General features: G+C 39.2%; 4 protein-coding genes across 7 annotated transcripts; 3 read left to right on the top strand and 1 right to left on the bottom strand.

Moving 5' to 3' along the window:
• The first annotated feature begins 373 nt into the window (after positions 1 to 373).
• IRE1A (Endoribonuclease/protein kinase IRE1-like protein) lies at positions 374 to 4,741 on the top strand. Its single transcript, XM_088687610.1, has 7 exons — positions 374 to 871; positions 1,085 to 1,289; positions 1,997 to 3,225; positions 3,374 to 3,543; positions 3,671 to 3,920; positions 4,056 to 4,359; positions 4,459 to 4,741. The coding sequence occupies exons 1-7, from the start codon at positions 534 to 536 to the stop codon at positions 4,603 to 4,605; spliced, it is 2,643 nt and encodes an 880-aa protein (XP_088543736.1). The 5' UTR covers positions 374 to 533; the 3' UTR covers positions 4,606 to 4,741.
• Positions 4,742 to 5,160: 419 nt separating this feature from the next.
• On the bottom strand, positions 5,161 to 10,082 carry LOC137748312 (glutamate receptor 3.6). 3 transcript variants are annotated; one of them, XM_068488450.2, is made up of 8 exons: positions 9,766 to 9,993; positions 9,408 to 9,600; positions 8,589 to 8,962; positions 7,117 to 8,462; positions 6,751 to 7,031; positions 6,576 to 6,607; positions 6,056 to 6,462; positions 5,161 to 5,926 (listed from the first exon to the last, which is right to left on the bottom strand). In XM_068488450.2, the coding sequence occupies exons 3-8, from the start codon at positions 8,872 to 8,874 to the stop codon at positions 5,447 to 5,449; spliced, it is 2,832 nt and encodes a 943-aa protein (XP_068344551.2). In that variant the 5' UTR covers positions 8,875 to 8,962; positions 9,408 to 9,600; positions 9,766 to 9,993; the 3' UTR covers positions 5,161 to 5,446. The 3 variants fall into 3 exon arrangements, with proteins under 3 accessions (XP_068344551.2, XP_068344553.2, XP_068344552.2); XM_068488452.2 differs by lacking the exon at positions 9,408 to 9,600 and having other exon boundaries at positions 9,766 to 10,082; XM_068488451.2 differs by lacking the exons at positions 9,408 to 9,600; positions 9,766 to 9,993 and adding an exon at positions 9,240 to 9,286.
• A 4,190-nt stretch (positions 10,083 to 14,272) lies between these two features.
• On the top strand, positions 14,273 to 17,172 carry LOC137748574 (Protein phosphatase 2C family protein). 2 transcript variants are annotated; one of them, XM_068488742.2, is made up of 4 exons: positions 14,273 to 14,974; positions 15,584 to 15,778; positions 15,930 to 16,135; positions 16,303 to 17,172. In XM_068488742.2, the coding sequence occupies exons 1-4, from the start codon at positions 14,777 to 14,779 to the stop codon at positions 16,856 to 16,858; spliced, it is 1,155 nt and encodes a 384-aa protein (XP_068344843.2). In that variant the 5' UTR covers positions 14,273 to 14,776; the 3' UTR covers positions 16,859 to 17,172. The 2 variants fall into 2 exon arrangements, with proteins under 2 accessions (XP_068344843.2, XP_088543692.1); XM_088687566.1 differs by having other exon boundaries at positions 14,421 to 14,974; positions 15,591 to 15,778.
• Positions 17,173 to 18,017: 845 nt separating this feature from the next.
• LOC137748714 (large ribosomal subunit protein uL11m) lies at positions 18,018 to 18,688 on the top strand. The gene has a single exon (XM_068488891.2). The coding sequence runs from the start codon at positions 18,078 to 18,080 to the stop codon at positions 18,543 to 18,545; it is 468 nt and encodes a 155-aa protein (XP_068344992.1). The 5' UTR covers positions 18,018 to 18,077; the 3' UTR covers positions 18,546 to 18,688.
• Positions 18,689 to 19,160: the final 472 nt, after the last annotated feature.

Raw genomic sequence — 19,160 nt, 5'->3', positions numbered from 1 at the left:
TTCTCGTAACCAAGTTATAATATATAAATAAATAAAAACTTGCAAATACTCATATCATAATCAATGACAAGTTCGTAATATTGACACTTTCACATTTTAATATTTAATTTGCATGCATATATAAACACTATTTTACAATTAAGAAATACGAATGTTAAACAGATGAGAATGTACATTGTTTTAAATCACCTAAATAATTTAGTAGAAAGTAAAAAAGAAAATTACCGACACCCAAACAATTTTTAACATTGAAAAAAAAACAATTTTTAACGTATCAACTGTTAATTAAACCCCTTGTTTGTCCCAATCAAAGTCAAAGAATTTCAATTTATTTTCTTATTTAATTTTTCCAAAACCAAAATTAAATACGAAAATGCGGAGAAAATCATTCACGAGACATACATCCCGACAGGCAACGCAGCCGTACGGAGTCGGAGATCCTAAGAGTGGATGGTCCGCCGACGTTTCGAATCTCCGACGCTGTCTTCTCCCCAAAATCCAAAAACCCCTCAGCTAAATCATCGATACGCGTCATGTTCTTCTCCATCCTATCTCCGCCGATGGATCGCCGCAATTCAATTCCGATATTTATCCTACTCGTAGCACTGATCGCCGGTTTTCTCACCCGAAACGCCGACGTTTCGGATCTTACCGACTTCCAGATTATCGGTCCGCCTCGGAGCTATGACGGCGCCGTTTTGAACTCGGTCAGCAGCAGCCAGTTGGAGCTTCCGGTCTTTTACCAGACTAGAGACGGCGACGTTTTGAACTGGGAGAACGGGGAGAGCAGGGCATTGCAGCCGTTGGGGTCGCAGCAGAAGGAGCTCGAAGTCGTCTCTCGCTCTCCAAGCCGAAGACTTCACTCCCATACGTCAGTTGACTCAGTTCCTTCCCTTCAATTGTTTAATTTCCTTTGTTTTTTTTTTTTTTAATTAGTTCATATTAATTTCGAATTCGATTAATCGATTATTGTGTTTGGTCGATATTAATTCTGAATTCGATTCGAAGTCCGAATTTTTCTGGGTCAATGTTGATTTTGAATTTCGATTTGAAAGTTTGAATTTTTCTGGGTTAATGTGGATAGGGAGGATGAACCTAGAACTGCATTAGTTGCTCTACTGGATGGAACAATACAATTAGTGGATAGAAATTCGATGGGAGTTAGATGGGCGTTTGATTCGGGGCCGCCAATTTACAGTTCCTATCAGGCTCAAAGCGGCAGTGGGTACTTCATATATTGTGGTGATGACTGGGACTTGTACGAGCAAAGCGATCATTTTGGTCGACGGGTATGTCATCGAAATGCCACTATGTTTTGTTTATTATTGCATATTTCGTTTATGATTAAATCGGTGTTGCTCTGAATTAATTGATATTATCATTTGGATGTAGTGATTGTATAGTTGTGAGATTTGTCTTTAGGAGTGTTGCGTCTCCGTTTGTTTTAAGAATGAACTGGCACAGTTGGTGACTTTGGTAATGCAATTTAAGATTCACGAGGCCTACAGTGGAGTCCAAGGAATATTTGATAAATGTTACCTAATTGCAGTTTTGTGGGTCTAATTAGTCCCTTTTTTTGGTGTTTATGTTATGTTACCGTTAGCTCCGTTTTACTGATAATACAAATGGGGTGCCTAACTATCTTCCCATATCTAAATAGACAGTTGCATCTTGGTTTTCTGTTGTTTTACTTGTAAGTGTTTTTGGAGAGACAAAATTGCCACTGCTTTTGATTCCTCATTTTTCTTGCATTCGGGGCTCATAGCTGTAAGATGTTCCCTACCAAGTTAAAGTTTCTGGATTATGAATTTATGACACATACTAAATATGATCATTCCCAAAAAAGCCCCTTTTGCTGCTTAGAAGATGATGATGTGGATACTGCGTAGAAGTTTATTTATATCCAAGTATTTGTTGCTTGTAGAAACTGTGACTTTTTTTTGGGATGGGAGGATGGGTTGTCACTGCTTTTTATGCACTGATCATTGACTTGCAGAAAATTCCATCGACTATTGCTGAGTATGTGGATAAAAAAACGCCTAAAGTGGAGGAGGATGGATCAGTTACACTTGGACATAAGAAGGTCACCTTCTTTGAGGTTGGTCTTTATACCGGAAAGGTATACCGCTCATACACTCTATCCGAAGATAATGTTAGAGATCGAAAGAAGTTTGTCAAGCCCAGTTTGATAAACGGAAATGCTGGTGAGCTGCGAATAGTATTCTTCAGAATAGATTATTACTTGGTGTCTTACCATCCGTATTCAGAGGAAGTATCTTGGAATATGACAATTGCTGAAATCAGGGCTGCTATCCCTTGCAAAGATATTGAGAATCTGATTCGTGGTTCTAAAACTGGCAGTCAGATTGCATTACCATTTGACTGTCAGTCAAAAGCACTTGTTAAGCGCGAGCGAGATCATGGATCATTAGAGCATCAACAGGCAGACACTGTGGTCAAAAAGTCTGCTTCAGATCTGGTGGTTCCTTCAGAGCCTGAGGTTCACAATATGTTTCTTCATTGGTCAAAAGCATTTGCTCTTGCGTTTTTGTTTGTAATCCTCATGGGCTTTGTTGTTTACCACTTTGTTTTTCTGGTTAATGGTCAAAAGCCTGATCCGAAAGCTTCACCTTCCAAGAGGAAGAAGAATCGGAAATTGGGAAAAAATGGAATTGTTGAAAGAAAAGAGGAAAGTGTATTATCTCAAGATGAGGAAGCTTTAACAAACACCGAAGGTGATAACAAGATATTGCCATTTCTTAACAAACTCTTTGATGGTGGTACTAATGGTCGCAGGATTGGTAAACTAGTGATTTCAAGTACAGAAATTTCCAAGGGAAGTAATGGTACCATTGTCCTAGAGGGAGTTTATGAAGGTCGACCTGTTGCTGTAAAACGCCTTGTATTAGCCCATCATGACATGGCTTTTAAAGAGATTCAGAATCTTATTGCATCTGACCGACACCCAAACATAGTAAGATGGTATGGAGTGGACTATGATAAAGATTTTGTCTATATCTCTCTGGAGCGATGTATATGCAACTTGGATGATTTGATACAAATTTGCCCAAATTCGTCTCAAAATCCAGTAGCTGGAGAAGAAGATGCAAAACGAGTTCTGATTGAAAACGAAGTTCGCTTGAAGTCATTGAAGAATATTATGTCAGATGTTAACTTGTGGAAAGTAGATGGCTTTCCGTCACTTCTACTATTGAAATTAATGAGGTTGGTTAAAAATTCCATTATTGGGTACAATCTTTACCAAGGGATAATAACCAATCTCTTGGTACTAGGTGGTTATTGTTACGTCAATTGATGTGTTATTAGATTGGTTTAGCATCTTATTGACCTTTTACGTTTGTCTGTAACACAGGGATGTGGTTTCTGGTCTTGTGCATTTGCATGAAATGGGGATCATTCATCGTGACTTAAAGCCTCAAAATGTTTTGTTGATTAAGGAAAGAACCTTATGTGCAAAGCTTTCCGACATGGGTATTAGCAAGCGCCTCATCGGGGACATGTCTTCTTTGGGTCATCTTGCCACTGGAAAGTACTCTTTCCCTGTCTACTTCAAACTTTAAACACCCTACCTATGATATTCTCATCAATTCTAGTACAAGTTCATCTTCAAAATCTGAATTACAAATCTTAAATGTTAATTACTTGATTGCAGGTTGTGGCAGTTCGGGTTGGCAAGCGCCTGAACAGCTTCTCCACGGGCGGCAAACACGTGCAGTGGATATGTTTAGTTTAGGTTGTCTCCTATTTTATTGCATCACAGGTGGTAGACATCCATTCGGTGATCAGCTTGAACGTGATATAAATATTGTAAAGAACCAAATGGATCTCTTCTTGGTAGAGCATATTCCTGAAGCTGTAGATCTTATATCTCGTTTATTAAACCCCGACCCAGAGAGAAGGTAAGAGTATTAGTTTCTCGTAATGAATTTTTAGGAAGAAGTATATAGCACCACTGGAAGGATTTTTTTTAGCCATATTTAATCAAGGACATGTTGAAATGTTTGTTTACTAAAACATTCTTGATTTGTTTCCAGGCCAAAGGCATCGGAAGTGCTGCTCCATCCTCTTTTTTGGAACTCCGAGACAAGACTCTCGTTTCTTCGCGACTCCAGTGACAGGGTAGAATTGGAAGATAGAGAGGCTAACTCTGGTGTTTTGAGAGCGCTAGAAAGTATTGCACCCATAGCTTTGGGTGGGAAGTGGGATGAAAAGATGGAACCTGCATTTCTCACAAACATCGGCCATTACAGGCGTTACAAATTTGACAGCGTTCGAGACCTATTGCGAGTCATTCGAAACAAATCGAATCACTACAGAGAGCTTCCAAACCAAATTCAGGTTTTTCCTTTTTTTCCTTTTCCTTTTCCCTTTCCTGCTTAAGCTTTCTACGTGCACGAACCGGTGATGTTTACTCTTCTTTTCCGGCCACTGTATCAGGAACTCGTCGGACCAGTTCCAGAAGGATTCGATTTCTACTTTGCGAGTCGGTTCCCGAGACTTCTGATTGAAGTATACAAAGTTGTGTGCCAAAACTGTAGAGAAGAAGAATGCTTTGGCAAGTATTTCAAAAGCAATGCAGATTAACGCTTTTGATAATGTATTAGTGTTCCATATTTACTATTTGTCTACGTGTAAATGCAGCTGTAAATAGTAATAATATTACATATATAATTATGTATATCATTCTCCTTAAATAATTTAAGGATAGCTTCCGACTGAATGAATAAAGTTTAGAAACACGTCTCATCCCAGCTGCTGTTTCCCCTTCCCCCAAACTCTGAGAAAATTTTCGGTGTACCGTCACACGGCCACGTGGTTTATATGTTACTAATTTTTACATGCTTTATCGCATATTACTCGTGTCGTTATTTATATTATAAAACGTATATAAGTAAAACTTAACTTTTTGGTCCACGACCAAACTTTTTGGGTCAGAGTTTTACTTGTTAAACCACGTATGAAATTGGATTTGACTTTGTTTCGTTTCTCTCCCAGAGGAGGAATTCTTATACTTATGTCGATTACAGTCTGGCATACGTACATGACTCATTAAAAATGGGAGGAAAAAATTTTTGCTCGCATCAAATTGTGATTAGCGTCGGATAATTTCATGTACGTATAAAATAAGAGCAAGGTAGATTTCATGTCATTCTGCATATATTTGTATACTTTTAACTTTGCCAAAGAGCTTTGCCCAAGCATTCCCATAAGAGTAATGCAGCATGAAAGATACATAATGACATGAGTTATACACACATGCTTCTTAAGTATCGCAGCGGGATTGTAGTTTAGATAGTTAAGAGCATTCATCTCATGCACGTGAGCTCCTAAGCTCGATTTCCACTCCCAAATATTGCTTGTATTAAGAACTCATTCGTATCAGACGAGCCCTCATGAAGTCCTACTTGGAGTTAAATGGTTCTGATCAGGCAGGATTACCATTATCAAAACTCCGACTTGAAGATGATTGATCAAGGTGTCTCCTTTTCGAGTTAGACATCGCTTCATCTTCCGCGCTTCTATTTGATAACCTCTCCATTCGTCTTCTTTTCGACCGGGTTTTCACTTCCTCTTCCTTCTCATCAACAAATGTGAGAAATGTTTGAACGCGTGCGGACGTGGAGCTACCAGTAGAGATCAGTTCCTCGGTGTAGTGCTTGCTGAACTGGCGCAGCATAATACAGAAATATATAGCGAGTGCAAGGAAGCAAGCTGCACCACAAATAATAAAGAGGCCCCCGAAGCTTTTGAGTTGAAGCCTGTCGACTTGCAGCTTTCCACCATTTGAGGCACAAGGAGTTCTCATAAGCCATTTATCATAGATCCTTTGTAGATCCCCGTTCTCCGACAGCTTCAGAAGTGCAGTAGACATGTCCACCGCTAAAGGCGAGTCCCTTGGAAAAGCCTGATTTGAAATGAACAACGCATTCTTGTCAGACCATGTAAACTGTATCAATGAATACTTGTTTGAATATGTCTATAGATTGACAATTTGATAACGCAACATGTCAGACTATCTAAAAGAGAAACTCACAAATCCCCAACTGGTTTTGGTGAACTCTTGACCCACAACACTGAATTCACATCTGCTTGAGAGGAATAGCTCAATGAATGCACGCTCGTCAATCACTGCAGTGACACCACCTTTATGGGGACCATCTTTCAAGGCTTTGGCATAGTCATCTGGCGTGACAAGAGGAATGAGTCTGGACTCGTCAACGTTGAGTTCATCAATTAGATAATTCCGGGCAAATGAACCCTGCTGGTAGCCAATGGGATCGTTGCTTGAAAGCAAATCGTCAAGGCCTTTGATAGAGAAAGAAAGCTTTTGCACTGTAAGGATTGAGGTCAAACTTGCAGTGTAGCTTGAGTTGATTATAAGAACAACAAACAGCCATATAATTAGAACTAAGCGACCAAGGGTGCTAACTGTATTTTCTCCTGCACAAGATCCCAATCAAAAAAATTAAAAAAAAGAGTATATTAGCATTGCTGAAGCTGCAATTTATCCATGGTTGCTCAGAGATGTACCGAATTAGTTCAAATTTACTTACTATGTGCAAAGAACCAAGTCGAAAAGCTAAACCTGCAGAAAGGAAGCAAGGATTGTGAGTGATTTTGGGATTACATCAAGAAGATAAAATTCGTAACACGAGTAACTCTACAGGGAGATACGATGAGAAAATGACACCAGGATTAGACGACATGATATAGTTCTTAATTACTTACCACAGAATAGTGACGAGTTGTCTTTTAGGAGGCCCCCGAAATTCATCATTCTGCCTATGCTCTAAAATCCAAACAACTGTTCCAACTATGAGAAAGAAGGCGGCCGTGACACCCCACATCATTGGACTGAATGGCCTCAGGAAAGCCCAAGGATTTGAATTCAATATTGGCTTAACAGGTGCAACTACTACTAGCCCAGATTCGATATATGGCTGCGTAAAATCCGCCATCCTTGTTCGGTTGGTGGTGATTGCAATGTCACTTATTGCTCCATCGAATTCCTATATGAGACAAGATACAAGAAAATCAGAAAAAACATTTACCTTCTGAGGTTTTAGGAAATGTTCTGAATACAATGATACTCACACCCGTTTGGATTTTGTGCACAAGGTCAGTGGCACTTGGATTCTTATGGCCATCACCGAAAGGAATTAATTTGTATGGGACAGCATAGGGCAACAAGTTCACTGCAGCAGTAAAAACATCTATGCAGTACCCAGTGAACGCGTCATTGCCATCTGTGTATGAAACGAATTCACGAAAACTAACACGCCTTGAGACTCCAAACCTCAAGTGCCTTCCGTTGTTTGGAAACACCCAACCACGAGGCTTCTGCGTTGTTTGTCCAGGCCAAACCACACTGTACACTTTATCACTTGAATCAGAATGATTTGGTGCCTTTGTGTAAAGTGTTTCTGGAGGCGCAACTGATAATCCCGAAAAATTGGACCAATAACCAACCTTCCTAATCCCCGTTCCAATCACATTTATGATCTCGAATGCAGGATGAAAGAGGTCCTTTTGTGGAGTAAACATTATCGGGCCAGATACACCAGTCATATTAACCTGCAAAATGTTTTTCAACAACAGATTGCCTCCATTAAAGATGCTCAGAGCATCAAGATTTAGATCCCCTCCGCGAAGCTGAGTCAACCTTGAATCATTTGAGAATGAAAGGTTTCCCCCTTGATCAAAAAAGGCATTAATTGCATGAGCAAGCAACCACACAGTATCGTAGGCATAAAGACCGTAAGCATTCAACCCAATTGGGCCTTTATGTCCACTAGTCAAGTTGCTCCACCTTGAAACAAATTTTCGCTTCAGTTCTGTCTCTGGTGTGTACATGCGCAATGTTAGAACTCCCTGCATAGCATCCATCGTATCTGAAGGGAGGGGAGAGTTGGTATCTATTAAAGTAGAAAGCCAACTGGTGGCTATCCAGACATATCCAGTTCCCATCATGCCAAGATACTTGGCCACTTCGAACACCAGAGAACCCCAACTGTCATAAGCGTGAACAACAATAATCCGAGACTCTGTTAAAGCCACATTAACCAGTACATCAGTGATGCTATCCCGGTTAGAATTAAGGACCAATGGCGCCTTGTATGATATCCTGCATCGTTTCTCAGCAAGCTTATTTGATAATGCAGTAATCCCATTTCTCCCATGGTCATCGTCAACATAGAGTGCAATTACCTCCCTCCATCCGTAGTAATCAACCATATCTGCTATCGCAGCCATTTGATAAAGATCGTTTTGGGCAGTTCTAACAAAGAAAGGAAACTGAAGTGCTGACAGCGTGGGGTCTGTTACCGAAAATGATACTAGAGGAACTAGGAGCTCATTTGCAATATTAGATAATATATGAGCCGTGACAGCATTCAGCGGTCCAATTATCGCCATTGTGTCTTCCTCCATGAACCGTAAGGCTGCAGACAATCATAGAATAAAGAACCTTAGTTTGTTTACTTACCAATGAATCAGTGATCCTACTACCTGTATATTACAATGTAAGAGAGGATTTTAAAACTTTTGAGCAAATTCGCAAGAAGTACCTTCTATAAGGCCCAGAAGTCCACTGTAATTTGAGTCCTTCATTGTAACTCTCATCTTGGTTCCACCAAGAACAGATGGATCAGAATTCACATCTTCGACTGCGGCTTCTATTGCCACTTTGGCAACTTTGCCAATAAAGGTATCGAAAGAGAAAATCGCCCCAAGATTCACAACATCTGGTCTAGTGGAGACATTGGTGGTGCTGGCACCATTTGAGGCAAACCCACTACAGAAAATCATCAACACCAGCAGCCAAACTATACTCATGGCTAACTGTTCAACCATGAACCCTAAAATTTTCACCTTTCTTTGCCAAGGAAGCAAACCGACCTCCCACAAAGTAATATAATCAACTGCAGTTCATACTCTAACACTGCAAAATCGAAAAACATCGAAAAATAAGCAAGACACTAAAAAATTCATCCAATAACATGAAGAAACATAGGTGCTCAAAGAATCTGCAGATTTAAGCACAACAGCATAAGCTCCAGAAGAAGTGGACAAAACAGGGTTTAAGAAGCAGAAATTATCATTAACAAGTAGATCCAATCTGAACACAAAAGCTAATTAATAAGTGGAAAAGCTAATGAAAGCCGCTAACAGAGACAAAAATTGAAGTAAAAAAAGCAGCTTTTGAGGAAAGTGCTTACTTTGAGGGAAAAGCAAGAGCTCTCAAAAAAGAGAAATTTGATTTGTGGGGTTTACAACACGATGCATATATTAGTACATTCAATTCAACAGTAAAGGGCAATTAAACAAAGTAAAAAAAATAAAAAAATAAAACAGTTAATCAAGGGAAAAAAAAAAAAAAAAAAAACCTGAGAATGTTGATTCCAGATGAAAAGACAACTAACTCGACAGCCGTTAACTTAATCCAAAGAACTGGCCCAAAACCCAGAAACCCTTTTGGAGAAAACCCGTGGACGCCACAGTAACATTTCCGTTGCACCAAAATTCACTTCCCGAGGCAAGAACAACTAAAACCAAAAACTTGGCCAACTGGGTTTGTATCTAAAGAACAAAAAAACATATATAATGAAAACAAAATAATAATAAAGATTGGAACTTTATTCATTTGTCAAACATTAATAGAATGTTCTGAAGATTCCCATATATTATTGAGAGAATATAATATCATGATTCGCATGCTTCTAACGTGGGGTTGGAAACTAATACCAGGTCTAGACTTTGTTGGCCCTGCAGAGATGTTGCTTCATGATATCAGGATGACGACCTCTGAATTTTCAGTGGAAACAGATCTGGTGTTCGTGGATGTCCAGTTTCTTGCTTTCACATTTTAAAGTTGGGAGGTGTATAATTCTCATCAAGAATTCTTGTTTCAGGACTCTTCTTTCTTTTTTGGATGTTTCTGCCACCAAGTGGTAAGTTGATAACAATGTACACAAGATGTATGTACGATATGATTTGATTTGTCTTTATCTTTTGTAATTACCCTAATTAACGGGTAGAATTTTTTGAACGATACCTCAACCAAGTGATCTAATTTACAACTCTAATCATTATGTTTCGATTACCGTCATGAGTATGATAAGAACATCACTTTAACAAAGTAACAATTGGATATCACAAAACCGTATAGTCATTGGTAATAAAAAATGGAATATGTTGAGTATTATTTTTTCAGTAATTGGCCCGATATTTTCTTGACAAAATAAACAACTGGTACGAGAAAAATTGCCATGTCACTAAACAGTTTATGAATGTTTTCAGACTGCTAAAATGGTTTGGTGACAACTAAAAGTGCTTCATAGAAAAACATGTCATATGCTTATTCAAGAAAGGTTTTCAATTATTTTTACAAGAAGCACCTGAATCTTGATAAAATTTTAACATGTTTTTTATAGGGGAATGCTAGCAACATTTTTACTTTTTATTTTAATCTTCTCACTTTTTCTCATGCCATGTGGATTATACTAGCATGCAAAATTAAAAAGTTAATTCTTATTGGTTGAAAAACTAAAAATCTTAATTATACTAACAAAGGAACAATAGTGTTTGACAAAAAAAAAAAAAAAAAAAAAAAAAGAACAATAGTGAGATTTTAATATATTAAATTTTTAGTTTTGAGTGCTAATAGAGTACACATGGCATGAGAAGAAGTAAGAAGGTTAAAATGAGAAGATAAGTGAAAATATTGATGGTATTTGTTTTTATAATAAAAACAGTTCTAGAATAAACGCATATAAGTACAAGTATTCTTTATAAAAGCAATTGCAAATAGATCAACGAGTCACGCAACAAGAGAAATAAACCGTACATAACCTTCAAAAACCAATAAAAATATATACAACCACTTACTTTTAAAAATATAAACGAGTATAACTCTGGAAAGTGTTATATGGCTTTATGAGCAAAGGAGAGCACGCCCATGGCACATATTCCACTTTCTAGTGTGCCTCCTAATTCCTATTGCTCCAAATGGAGGGACCAGAAATACTCGGTCGGGTCTCATTCAGTAACTGTATAGGTTCAATTAATTGGCTTAACCTGGAAGCCATGGGCGGGCACTTTTGAATCATCGTATATGGACCATATCGGACACTGAGTTCAGTTGGCTGCTTGCCCCGCAATGACATGGCGCATGCACTCAATATTTTTTTATATGATTATTTTAAAGAACTTTGCACAAATATATTGTCAATTTAATATCAAGGACACCATTTTCACTATAGATGTGACATCTCTGAAAATCTTGAAATTTCATGATTATTTATGTGGTGCGCGTGAGTTTTTTGTTTTAGAATTTTAACGAAAAACTTCTGGTACTGTTCATTTTAATAAAAAATTATATTTTTACACTAAAAAGTCAATTCTGGTACTATTCACTTTACCTTTTATTTTTCTCTTATCGTTAAAAGTCAAAGTTTTCAAGTCATTTTCATTAGTTTTCCTTTTTTTTTTTTAACAAAACGATATTATTTACATTAAAAGAGAGAAAGTGGATTTAACCTCACAATGAGGTAGCAATAATTTGATACAAATTCGCCTTTGACGAGAATCGAACCTAAGACTTCTCACTTACCAAATAAAGATGAATATCATTAGATCATAGTACTAAATAGCAAACACTTAATATTAAGTATTTTCACTAGAATTGTAAATTGGGTTGGCCTGCCCTAAGAGGTTAAGGCCCAAGGCTTACCCGATCTTAGAGCATCTCTAGCGGATAGACAAAAATGCAAGGCAAGGGCAAGAAACATGCCCTGCAATCCCAAAAATCACCTCCACCGGTCCAAGGAGAAATTAATCAAATTATAGTGTTAGGAGGATTGTCACTAGATCCTCTTTCTAAGGATCCTACGAATTCTTCAATCACATTTGTTTATCGTACATCATGCAGTAAAAAATTATTGTAAATTTTTTATTTAAAATTGAATATAAACAATATATAACAAAAACTGACTGCATAATATACAAAGAACGGATGTGAAGAATCTCCGGATACTCCTAGAGAGGATCAGGCAAGAATCCTCACCCATTATAGTGTGATGCAATAGATGCTTAGTGGTGAAACTCACTAATCATATTTGGACACGTAAAAGAGTAAAATGAACAATTGAGTCCTAGAATTTTCTTCCTTCGCGGAAAACGAAAAATCCAGAGAGCCTAAAACAACCACACCGGACACTACATCGGCGATGATGGCAAGTGAAGGAGTCAATTTCTTGTCTGAAATTTTACGGCTCTCTAGAGAATCTATCTTTGGCGGCGTTTTAAGAGGCAGATCAGGGTTGGGTCCAGTGAGATTCCTTGAATTACTGAGCTCGAAGATCTCGAGTTCATTCAAGATTGCTCTTGTTTCTGGTTTCGTTCCTCGCCTCGACCGACCTGTTTGATAAATTTGTTCCAGTTCTCCGCCCTATGGCTCCAATTCCACTTGCCTGCTACCGGTTGCCATGGCTGTGGACTCTCTGTTTGTTTACCTTCCACTCTCTGCAATTCCTAATTGATGAGAGATTACTGAATTTTTTAAGAAAAACTAATGAAAATGACTTGAAAACTTTGAGTTTTAACGATAAGTACAAAATAAAGGGTAAAATGAATAGTACTATGTTTGATTATTTAGTGTAAAAATATGATTTTTCGTTAAAATGAACAATACCGTGGATTTTTCATTAAAATTCCTAATTTTTTATTGTTCTTAAGTCTTTAATTTATTTTTAATTACAAAAAAAATAAACTATAAGTCCAACTGTGAAAAAGCGATTCACGTTTACTTGATAAATTCCTAGTCCAAGATGAAGAAGGCAAGTGGTGAACCCTGTGAAGCTCGCTCAAAAGCCTGAGCAACATGCCATGTGTTGAGCCAACACATATGACCCGACGTCATGTTGACGTTCTCGAGTTGACTCAGCGAGTTAGATGAGTCAGTGATATTTTGGGTGTTGGTGGTCCATAAATTGGGGAAGGGGAGCGACGAGCCATGAAATCGGAGAAGGGAGAGGGCGCCCAACTCATAGCCTAGGAAATTCAAGCTTATGAGCGGGCGCGTCGGGCCTAAATTTTGGTCTTTAATCTTTTTTCATTTAATGATAAAAAGTAGTGATTTTGTTGAGAATTAAACATATGACCTTTTAGTTTTATTAATTTTCAATTGCAATTTGAACTAATTAAGGTATTTTATTTGATTAATGTAGTCAATTAAATTATACGTATTAAAAAAGTTAATTATTTTAAGGAATGTTCAAAAGTATGTAAATTACATCGGGCCATGTCAGACTAGGCTTAAGAAAAGGGCCTAAGGGCCGAACCTAAATCCCCGCCCATGGCCTAAAATGCAAGACCCAGGCCCTGCCCGTTTAAGATCAGGTCGAATAACCAGCCTTAAGTTGGGTCGGCCCAGCCCACAACCTAAAAAACAGAGTTGGGCTCGAGCCAGCACATCGGGCATCGGCCCTTTTTACAAGCCTAATTTTCACTACTCCATGACTCCAGACGACTTGAGCTCACATTGCATTATATATAATACATTCTAACTAGATTTTACAAAGGGGTGTGATATCCACACATCTTTTTTTTACTTCTCTCACACTTTTTTAGTTTTCGGGCGTCGGATCGGATGAATCGAAGAAGATCAACTGAACAAGAGGTGTGTGAGAAGTAAAAAATGATGTGTGGATAACACACCCCATTTACAAAACATGAGCCGGAGTGGTATATGCTTTCAACGCTACGATGCTTTAACTCTTTTTAACAAACAACTGTTGTATATGAGATTTGAACTCATGACATCTTTCCACAAAGTGCACTCCAAGTATCACCAAAACCAAATAACTAATGTCAACCGGCTGCAAGTCTAATCAAATAATTCAGCTCCCTCAATTCTATTTGATAGTGGTTACGACTAAAGTGCAATTTCCAACTAACCACCTTCAGCCCAGCCCAGAAGAAGTGCATAATCGTGGATGGCAAAAAGTTAAAAAATTAAAAAAAAAAAGTATTTCTGCAAAAGTTTGTGAACGCAGATAAACCACATTTGCACGTGACATAGTAGAGGATGAAGCGTATAGAACCCAATGGAAGCTCCAAAGAGATCCAAGATTAAAGAACCACCACAATATACCAATAATTCATTTCCAAAAAGGCGTACACGTGTCAGTACCCCAACTACCCTTTCTTGATTGCGCAACAATGTCGACCGGAAAACCTGGATTTGCCAGTCAACCAGCTACGCATCATACCCACAGTTGTCTCCCTCTCTTTCCTCCTCCAACGGTTCCCCCTTCCCTACTACTAAGCTATGGTCTTAGGCTCTCTGTTTTTCTTCCCACATTTGTATATCTCTCTCGAATTATTTCATTTGGGATTTTGAATTCTTGCTTTTTCGCTGAATTCTTGATCTGGGTTTTCTGCATTTCGATCTGTTTCTCCGGAACGGCACGAAAAATCAAATCTTTTGGGAAAAACAGAGGCTTGGAGTTGCAGAAGGAGCTTGCTTTCTTTATCCGTTGTGTGAAATTCTGCTTCTTGGATCGAGCGCTTGATGGTTTTGGACAGCTGGGTTTTGGCTTTTGGAGGCATTGATTGCGCGTAAGTGCTTTTTCTGTGAGCAGGTGGGGGTTGTGTGACAGCTGCTTTTGGCTTTGGCTGAAGTTATGGTGGTTTAGTTGAAAAGGGTTGATAGAGAGAGAGAGAGAGAGATTGATGGGTTAGGAAGGAGAGATTAATGGCGTCAGGAACCGCAGATATCTCGCCACAGGTGACCGGATTGGATGGTGGGTGCTTAAAGGGAGGTGGAATGCCGATCATGGAAGATCAAAACGTCGACGCTGGGGCCAATTCGAACCACATTCCTACTGGAAAGCCTCCGAGAAACCTCTCGGTTATGCGACATTGCACTAGCTATGCATTGTTGACCGAATCAGTAAGTCGACTGAAGCCTCATTTTTCTTCTTAATCTCCATTTTTTCTGAATTGGGTATGCAAATTATTGTACTTTATAAGCAATTATGCACAATGCACATACTTTGCCTCATCAAAACCGGAGAGATCAGAGATAGATACAGTGCGCGAAAAGGGTCAATTTTGCATAGTTAATTAAGAACATGCATTTGATGGTTTTGTTTGATGGGAAGTAAATTTGAATTGCAGAAATGAATCTGGTATTTGGTGCTTAATATTTAAAGAATGCGACGCTAGATTCAAAAGAAAATTTTTTCGACGTGTTGAATTAGTAAGGGAATGCTACTAGCAAACTTGTTCAACTGTTATCTTAATGTGCCAACCCTGCAATTTAATGGGACAATGTCTGCAACATATCTGGTTTTTACCTTGACGAAACTGCGTTGCACGCCTTATTATTGATTCGTTGTAGCATGCAATCCATATTTCTGTGCATATAAAGAGTTTTCTGAGGTCAATGGTGTAATGCTTAACCGAAGCGAAATGCTTCAACTAGTATGCTTTAATGGACCTCTATTTAAAAGAAGAAGAAAATTAACAAATTATTCTTCTATGCTCTCATTTTTCCTAGGATTCAGATGTTGGAAGCATGGGATTAAAGTCGCCGGCAAGTGAGACAGCCGAATTCGTATTTGTATTCCGTTCAGGAAGCTGCTCGGAGAAAGGACCTAAACAGTACATGGAGGATGAGTATATTTGCGTAGATAATCTTAGCGATCGTATTGGTGAAATCGAAAACTTGCCTTCCCCTGGGGCATTTTATGGGGTGTGTAACTTGGTTTTGTTAATTTCTTTTTGAGTGGTCCTTTTTATGCAGGGACAACCATACTTATACAAACGAAATTTTCCTTAGTTTCTTTTTGACAAAAGCCATCTTATTAAGTGATCTCTTACTGAAATTTTGTTGATTTCCGCAGGTCTTTGACGGACATAATGGTGTTGATGCAGCATCATTCATCAAAAGCAACATCCTTAAGTTCATCGTTGAAGACTCGCACTTTCCATCTGTCGTTAGAAAGGCAGTTAGAAGGGCTTTTGTGAAGGCTGATCATGCTTTTGCAGATGCTAGCTCTGTCGATAAGTCCTCCGGTACCACTGCCTTAACTGCCCTGATCTTAGGAAGGTGAGCAATTTTACTAATCTATGAATCTATCTGTCTATGATAATCAACATTAAGATCTGTAATTACGGTTGTTGGCGCTGATTAATCATTGAAAATGTTGAAACAATAATGATTAAATCTGTGTCTACAATGTTTACTGTATTGCGAATGCTGCTGTACTCTTTCAGGACCATGCTAATCGCTAATGCTGGGGACTGTCGAGCTGTGTTGGGGAAGCGGGGAAGGGCAATTGAGCTATCTAAAGATCACAAACCTAACTGCACCTCTGAAAGATTAAGAATTGAAAAGCTGGGTGGTGTCATCTATGATGGCTACCTCAATGGCCAACTATCCGTGGCGCGTGCTCTTGGAGACTGGCATATCAAGGGCTCGAAAGGTTCAACTTGCCCCTTGAGCTCCGAGCCAGAGCTGGAGGAAATTGTCCTAACAGAAGAAGACGAGTTCTTGATAATTGGCTGTGATGGCTTGTGGGATGTGATGAGCAGCCAGTGTGCAGTCACAATGGTGAGGAAGGAGCTCATGCAGCACAATGATCCCGAGAGATGTTCAAAAGTGCTTGTCAAGGAGGCACTCCAACGGAACACCTGTGATAACCTCACTGTTGTCGTGGTCTGTTTCTCCGAAGATCCACCTCCTAAAACCGAAATTCCCAAATCCCACAAGAGGAGAAGCATTTCAGCTGAAGGGTTGGACCTTCTCAAGGGTGTCTTAAGCAACATTTGAACACAACTTGCATAGATAAGATGGAGCTTCCACCCCTGTCGGGGATTTTTCTGAGTCGCTCCTGAACCCCTGCTGCGGCTTCCCCTTCCGGGTGTCTTTAACTGTACGTCCTGTACAACTTGAGATACGATTAACAATCTCGAATTTGATTCTTTAAAATCAGAATTTTTTTGAATGTTAGAATTGCATAAGTTGCTGCAAGGCTTGCACCAGTCAGCTTACTTTCAACTTGGTTTAATAGCAAACTCTACAAGCAGTAGTCTTCCTATATGTACAAATTGAAGATATATGGGCCATGTATACAGCTTTTTTTCCCTTGTCTTCCAAGTTCTTTTTTTAACGAGATAATATCATAAACTACTCTAACCTACGGTATTGATTTGATACCGGCATGGGCAAGCCGGGGCACTGGAACGCGTCATACTGGGCGTTGTCGTTAAAGCTCGTGTATGAGATTGCCAAGGTGAAGCACGGATCCGTACTGCCAGTACATATCCTTGTAGTCCATCTGTAAGTCTTGGTACGGCTAATTCTATGGGGATCAATATTGTTTGGAAGATGTCTAAATTCTAAACCCTAGGTTTTTTAGGAGAAAAAGGGAAAAGAAACCCTAGATTTGTTACTCATATTCTAAGGTTGTTGTTTCATTTAGAGAATTGCATTCTTAATTTAGAAAAGATATTGATAGACTGTCTGACTAGGACAACTCTCACACTGAATGAAATGAAAATGCATAAAATTTTATGTTGTGCCCTACTGATGACAAGGTCGAGCACCTGGCCACAAAACTAATGCACTCCAAGAGAGTACACTTAGATGCCGCAGAAGACACGCATGTTTAGTTAAAATTACAAATTTTCATTCGAAGAGACTACTAACTCGTAGCGATTTTGGTTTTCTTTTTTGTACTAGATCAAAATATTTTGGTCCTTGCTCTAAATGTTTACGCATTTTTCCTAATCGTTGGTAAAATCATGACTTGATAAAAAATTAGTAAGTTACCACTCTTCTTTCATAAAAAAATGAAAAAAAAAAGTTAATCACTCCTTTTTTGTTCAAAATAAAAAATATAAAAACTAAGTGATGATAATGGGTTGGGCCCAATAGTATTGAACCAAAAGCCCAGCCCACCAAGGCCTACTCATACTTGCTTCCCTCACCATTTCCCACAGAACCCAGACCTCCCAGAGCGAGTGTCTGTAGTCGAGTAGCAAAACCCATGGCAACCCTGAAGGAAATCCTTACCCGACGACCCGTGGCGGCGACGATCCGCCTCACAGTCCCGGCGGGAGCCGCTCGACCCGTAGCTCCGGTGGGTCCCGCTCTGGGTCAATACAGGCTCAACCTGATGGCCTTCTGCAAGGACTTCAACGCCCGGACCCAAAAGTACAAACCCGACACGCCCATGGCGGTGATCATCACCGCCTTCAAAGACAACACCTTCGAGTTCACGGTGAGGTCGCCGTCCGTCACCTGGTACTTGAAGAAGGCCGCGGGGATCGAGTCAGGCAGCAGCCGTCCCGGACACGCGGTGGCGTCGACGCTGTCGGTGAGGCACGTGTACGAGATCGCGAAGGTGAAGCAGTCCGACCCGTATTGCCAGTACATGCCATTGGAGTCCATTTGTAAGTCAGTTATTGGTACCGCTAATTCTATGGGAATTAAGGTTGTTAAGGAATTGGAATGATTTTGGGGAAAATGTCCAACTTGAAACCCTAGGTTTTATAGTAATTGTTGTTTTTGGGGGAAAAGATTGTGTCTTTTTGTTGGGTTTTAGATATGGTGACATTTGTTGGAAAATTTGAGTATCAATAATTTTGTTAGTGATCATGGGATTAGCGTAATTGAGTAGCTCTTTTCTGCTTGTGATTTCGTGGTAGTTTTCGACTTAAACGAGGAATGCGGAGGGCTTTCGTTTCGTTGAACTAGCCTTGTTTTGTTTATGATGTCTCTGTTTATGCATCTGAGTGTCATGATATTGTGGTAACCGAAGAAACACCTGAAGTTGATTGATTTAAAAATGTCCCTCGGTTTCAAATGTAGGTGTACTTTGATCGTAGGTAGACCGTAGAATTGGGATTTTTCCTTTTCTGTTTGTTATATCATTTGAATAAGGTTGTGTGTACTTTTAGTTTGCCAAGTTGGAATGCAGTTTCCGGGAAGGGATACGGGAGTAGCTATGGCTGGAAGTTTCAGTTTGTGAATTTTGAGGATATGTTTTAGGCTCTTGAGTGAGTTTGATGATTTGAATACAGACCATGTAATTTTAAATTCTATTGCAATGATGTACATGATTAGAGGT

This window comes from Pyrus communis, chromosome 2, assembly GCF_041283825.1.
Source record: "Pyrus communis isolate YQ-2024b chromosome 2, ASM4128382v1, whole genome shotgun sequence".
In the NCBI taxonomy this organism is placed as follows: Eukaryota; Viridiplantae; Streptophyta; class Magnoliopsida; order Rosales; family Rosaceae; genus Pyrus; species Pyrus communis.
This window is presented reverse-complemented; position numbering and strand designations above follow the sequence as displayed.

Excerpts from the sequence above, each read along its gene's own strand:
- LOC137748312 (XM_068488452.2), bottom strand. The coding sequence starts at position 8,874 with ATGGTTGAACAGTTAGCCATGAGTATAGTTTGGCTGCTGGTGTTGATG. Across the intron at positions 8,463-8,588 it reads ACTTCTGGGCCTTATAGAAG|CCTTACGGTTCATGGAGGAA; the intron begins GTACTTCTTGCG and ends GATTGTCTGCAG. Across the intron at positions 6,608-6,750 it reads CAACTCGTCACTATTCTGTG|GTTTAGCTTTTCGACTTGGT; the intron begins GTAAGTAATTAA and ends TCCTTTCTGCAG.
- IRE1A (XM_088687610.1), top strand. The coding sequence starts at position 534 with ATGTTCTTCTCCATCCTATCTCCGCCGATGGATCGCCGCAATTCAATT. Across the intron at positions 872-1,084 it reads CGAAGACTTCACTCCCATAC|GGAGGATGAACCTAGAACTG; the intron begins GTCAGTTGACTC and ends TAATGTGGATAG. Across the intron at positions 1,290-1,996 it reads GCGATCATTTTGGTCGACGG|AAAATTCCATCGACTATTGC; the intron begins GTATGTCATCGA and ends ATTGACTTGCAG.
- LOC137748574 (XM_068488742.2), top strand. The coding sequence starts at position 14,777 with ATGGCGTCAGGAACCGCAGATATCTCGCCACAGGTGACCGGATTGGAT. Across the intron at positions 15,779-15,929 it reads CCCCTGGGGCATTTTATGGG|GTCTTTGACGGACATAATGG; the intron begins GTGTGTAACTTG and ends TGATTTCCGCAG. Across the intron at positions 16,136-16,302 it reads ACTGCCCTGATCTTAGGAAG|GACCATGCTAATCGCTAATG; the intron begins GTGAGCAATTTT and ends GTACTCTTTCAG.
- LOC137748714 (XM_068488891.2), top strand. The coding sequence starts at position 18,078 with ATGGCAACCCTGAAGGAAATCCTTACCCGACGACCCGTGGCGGCGACG.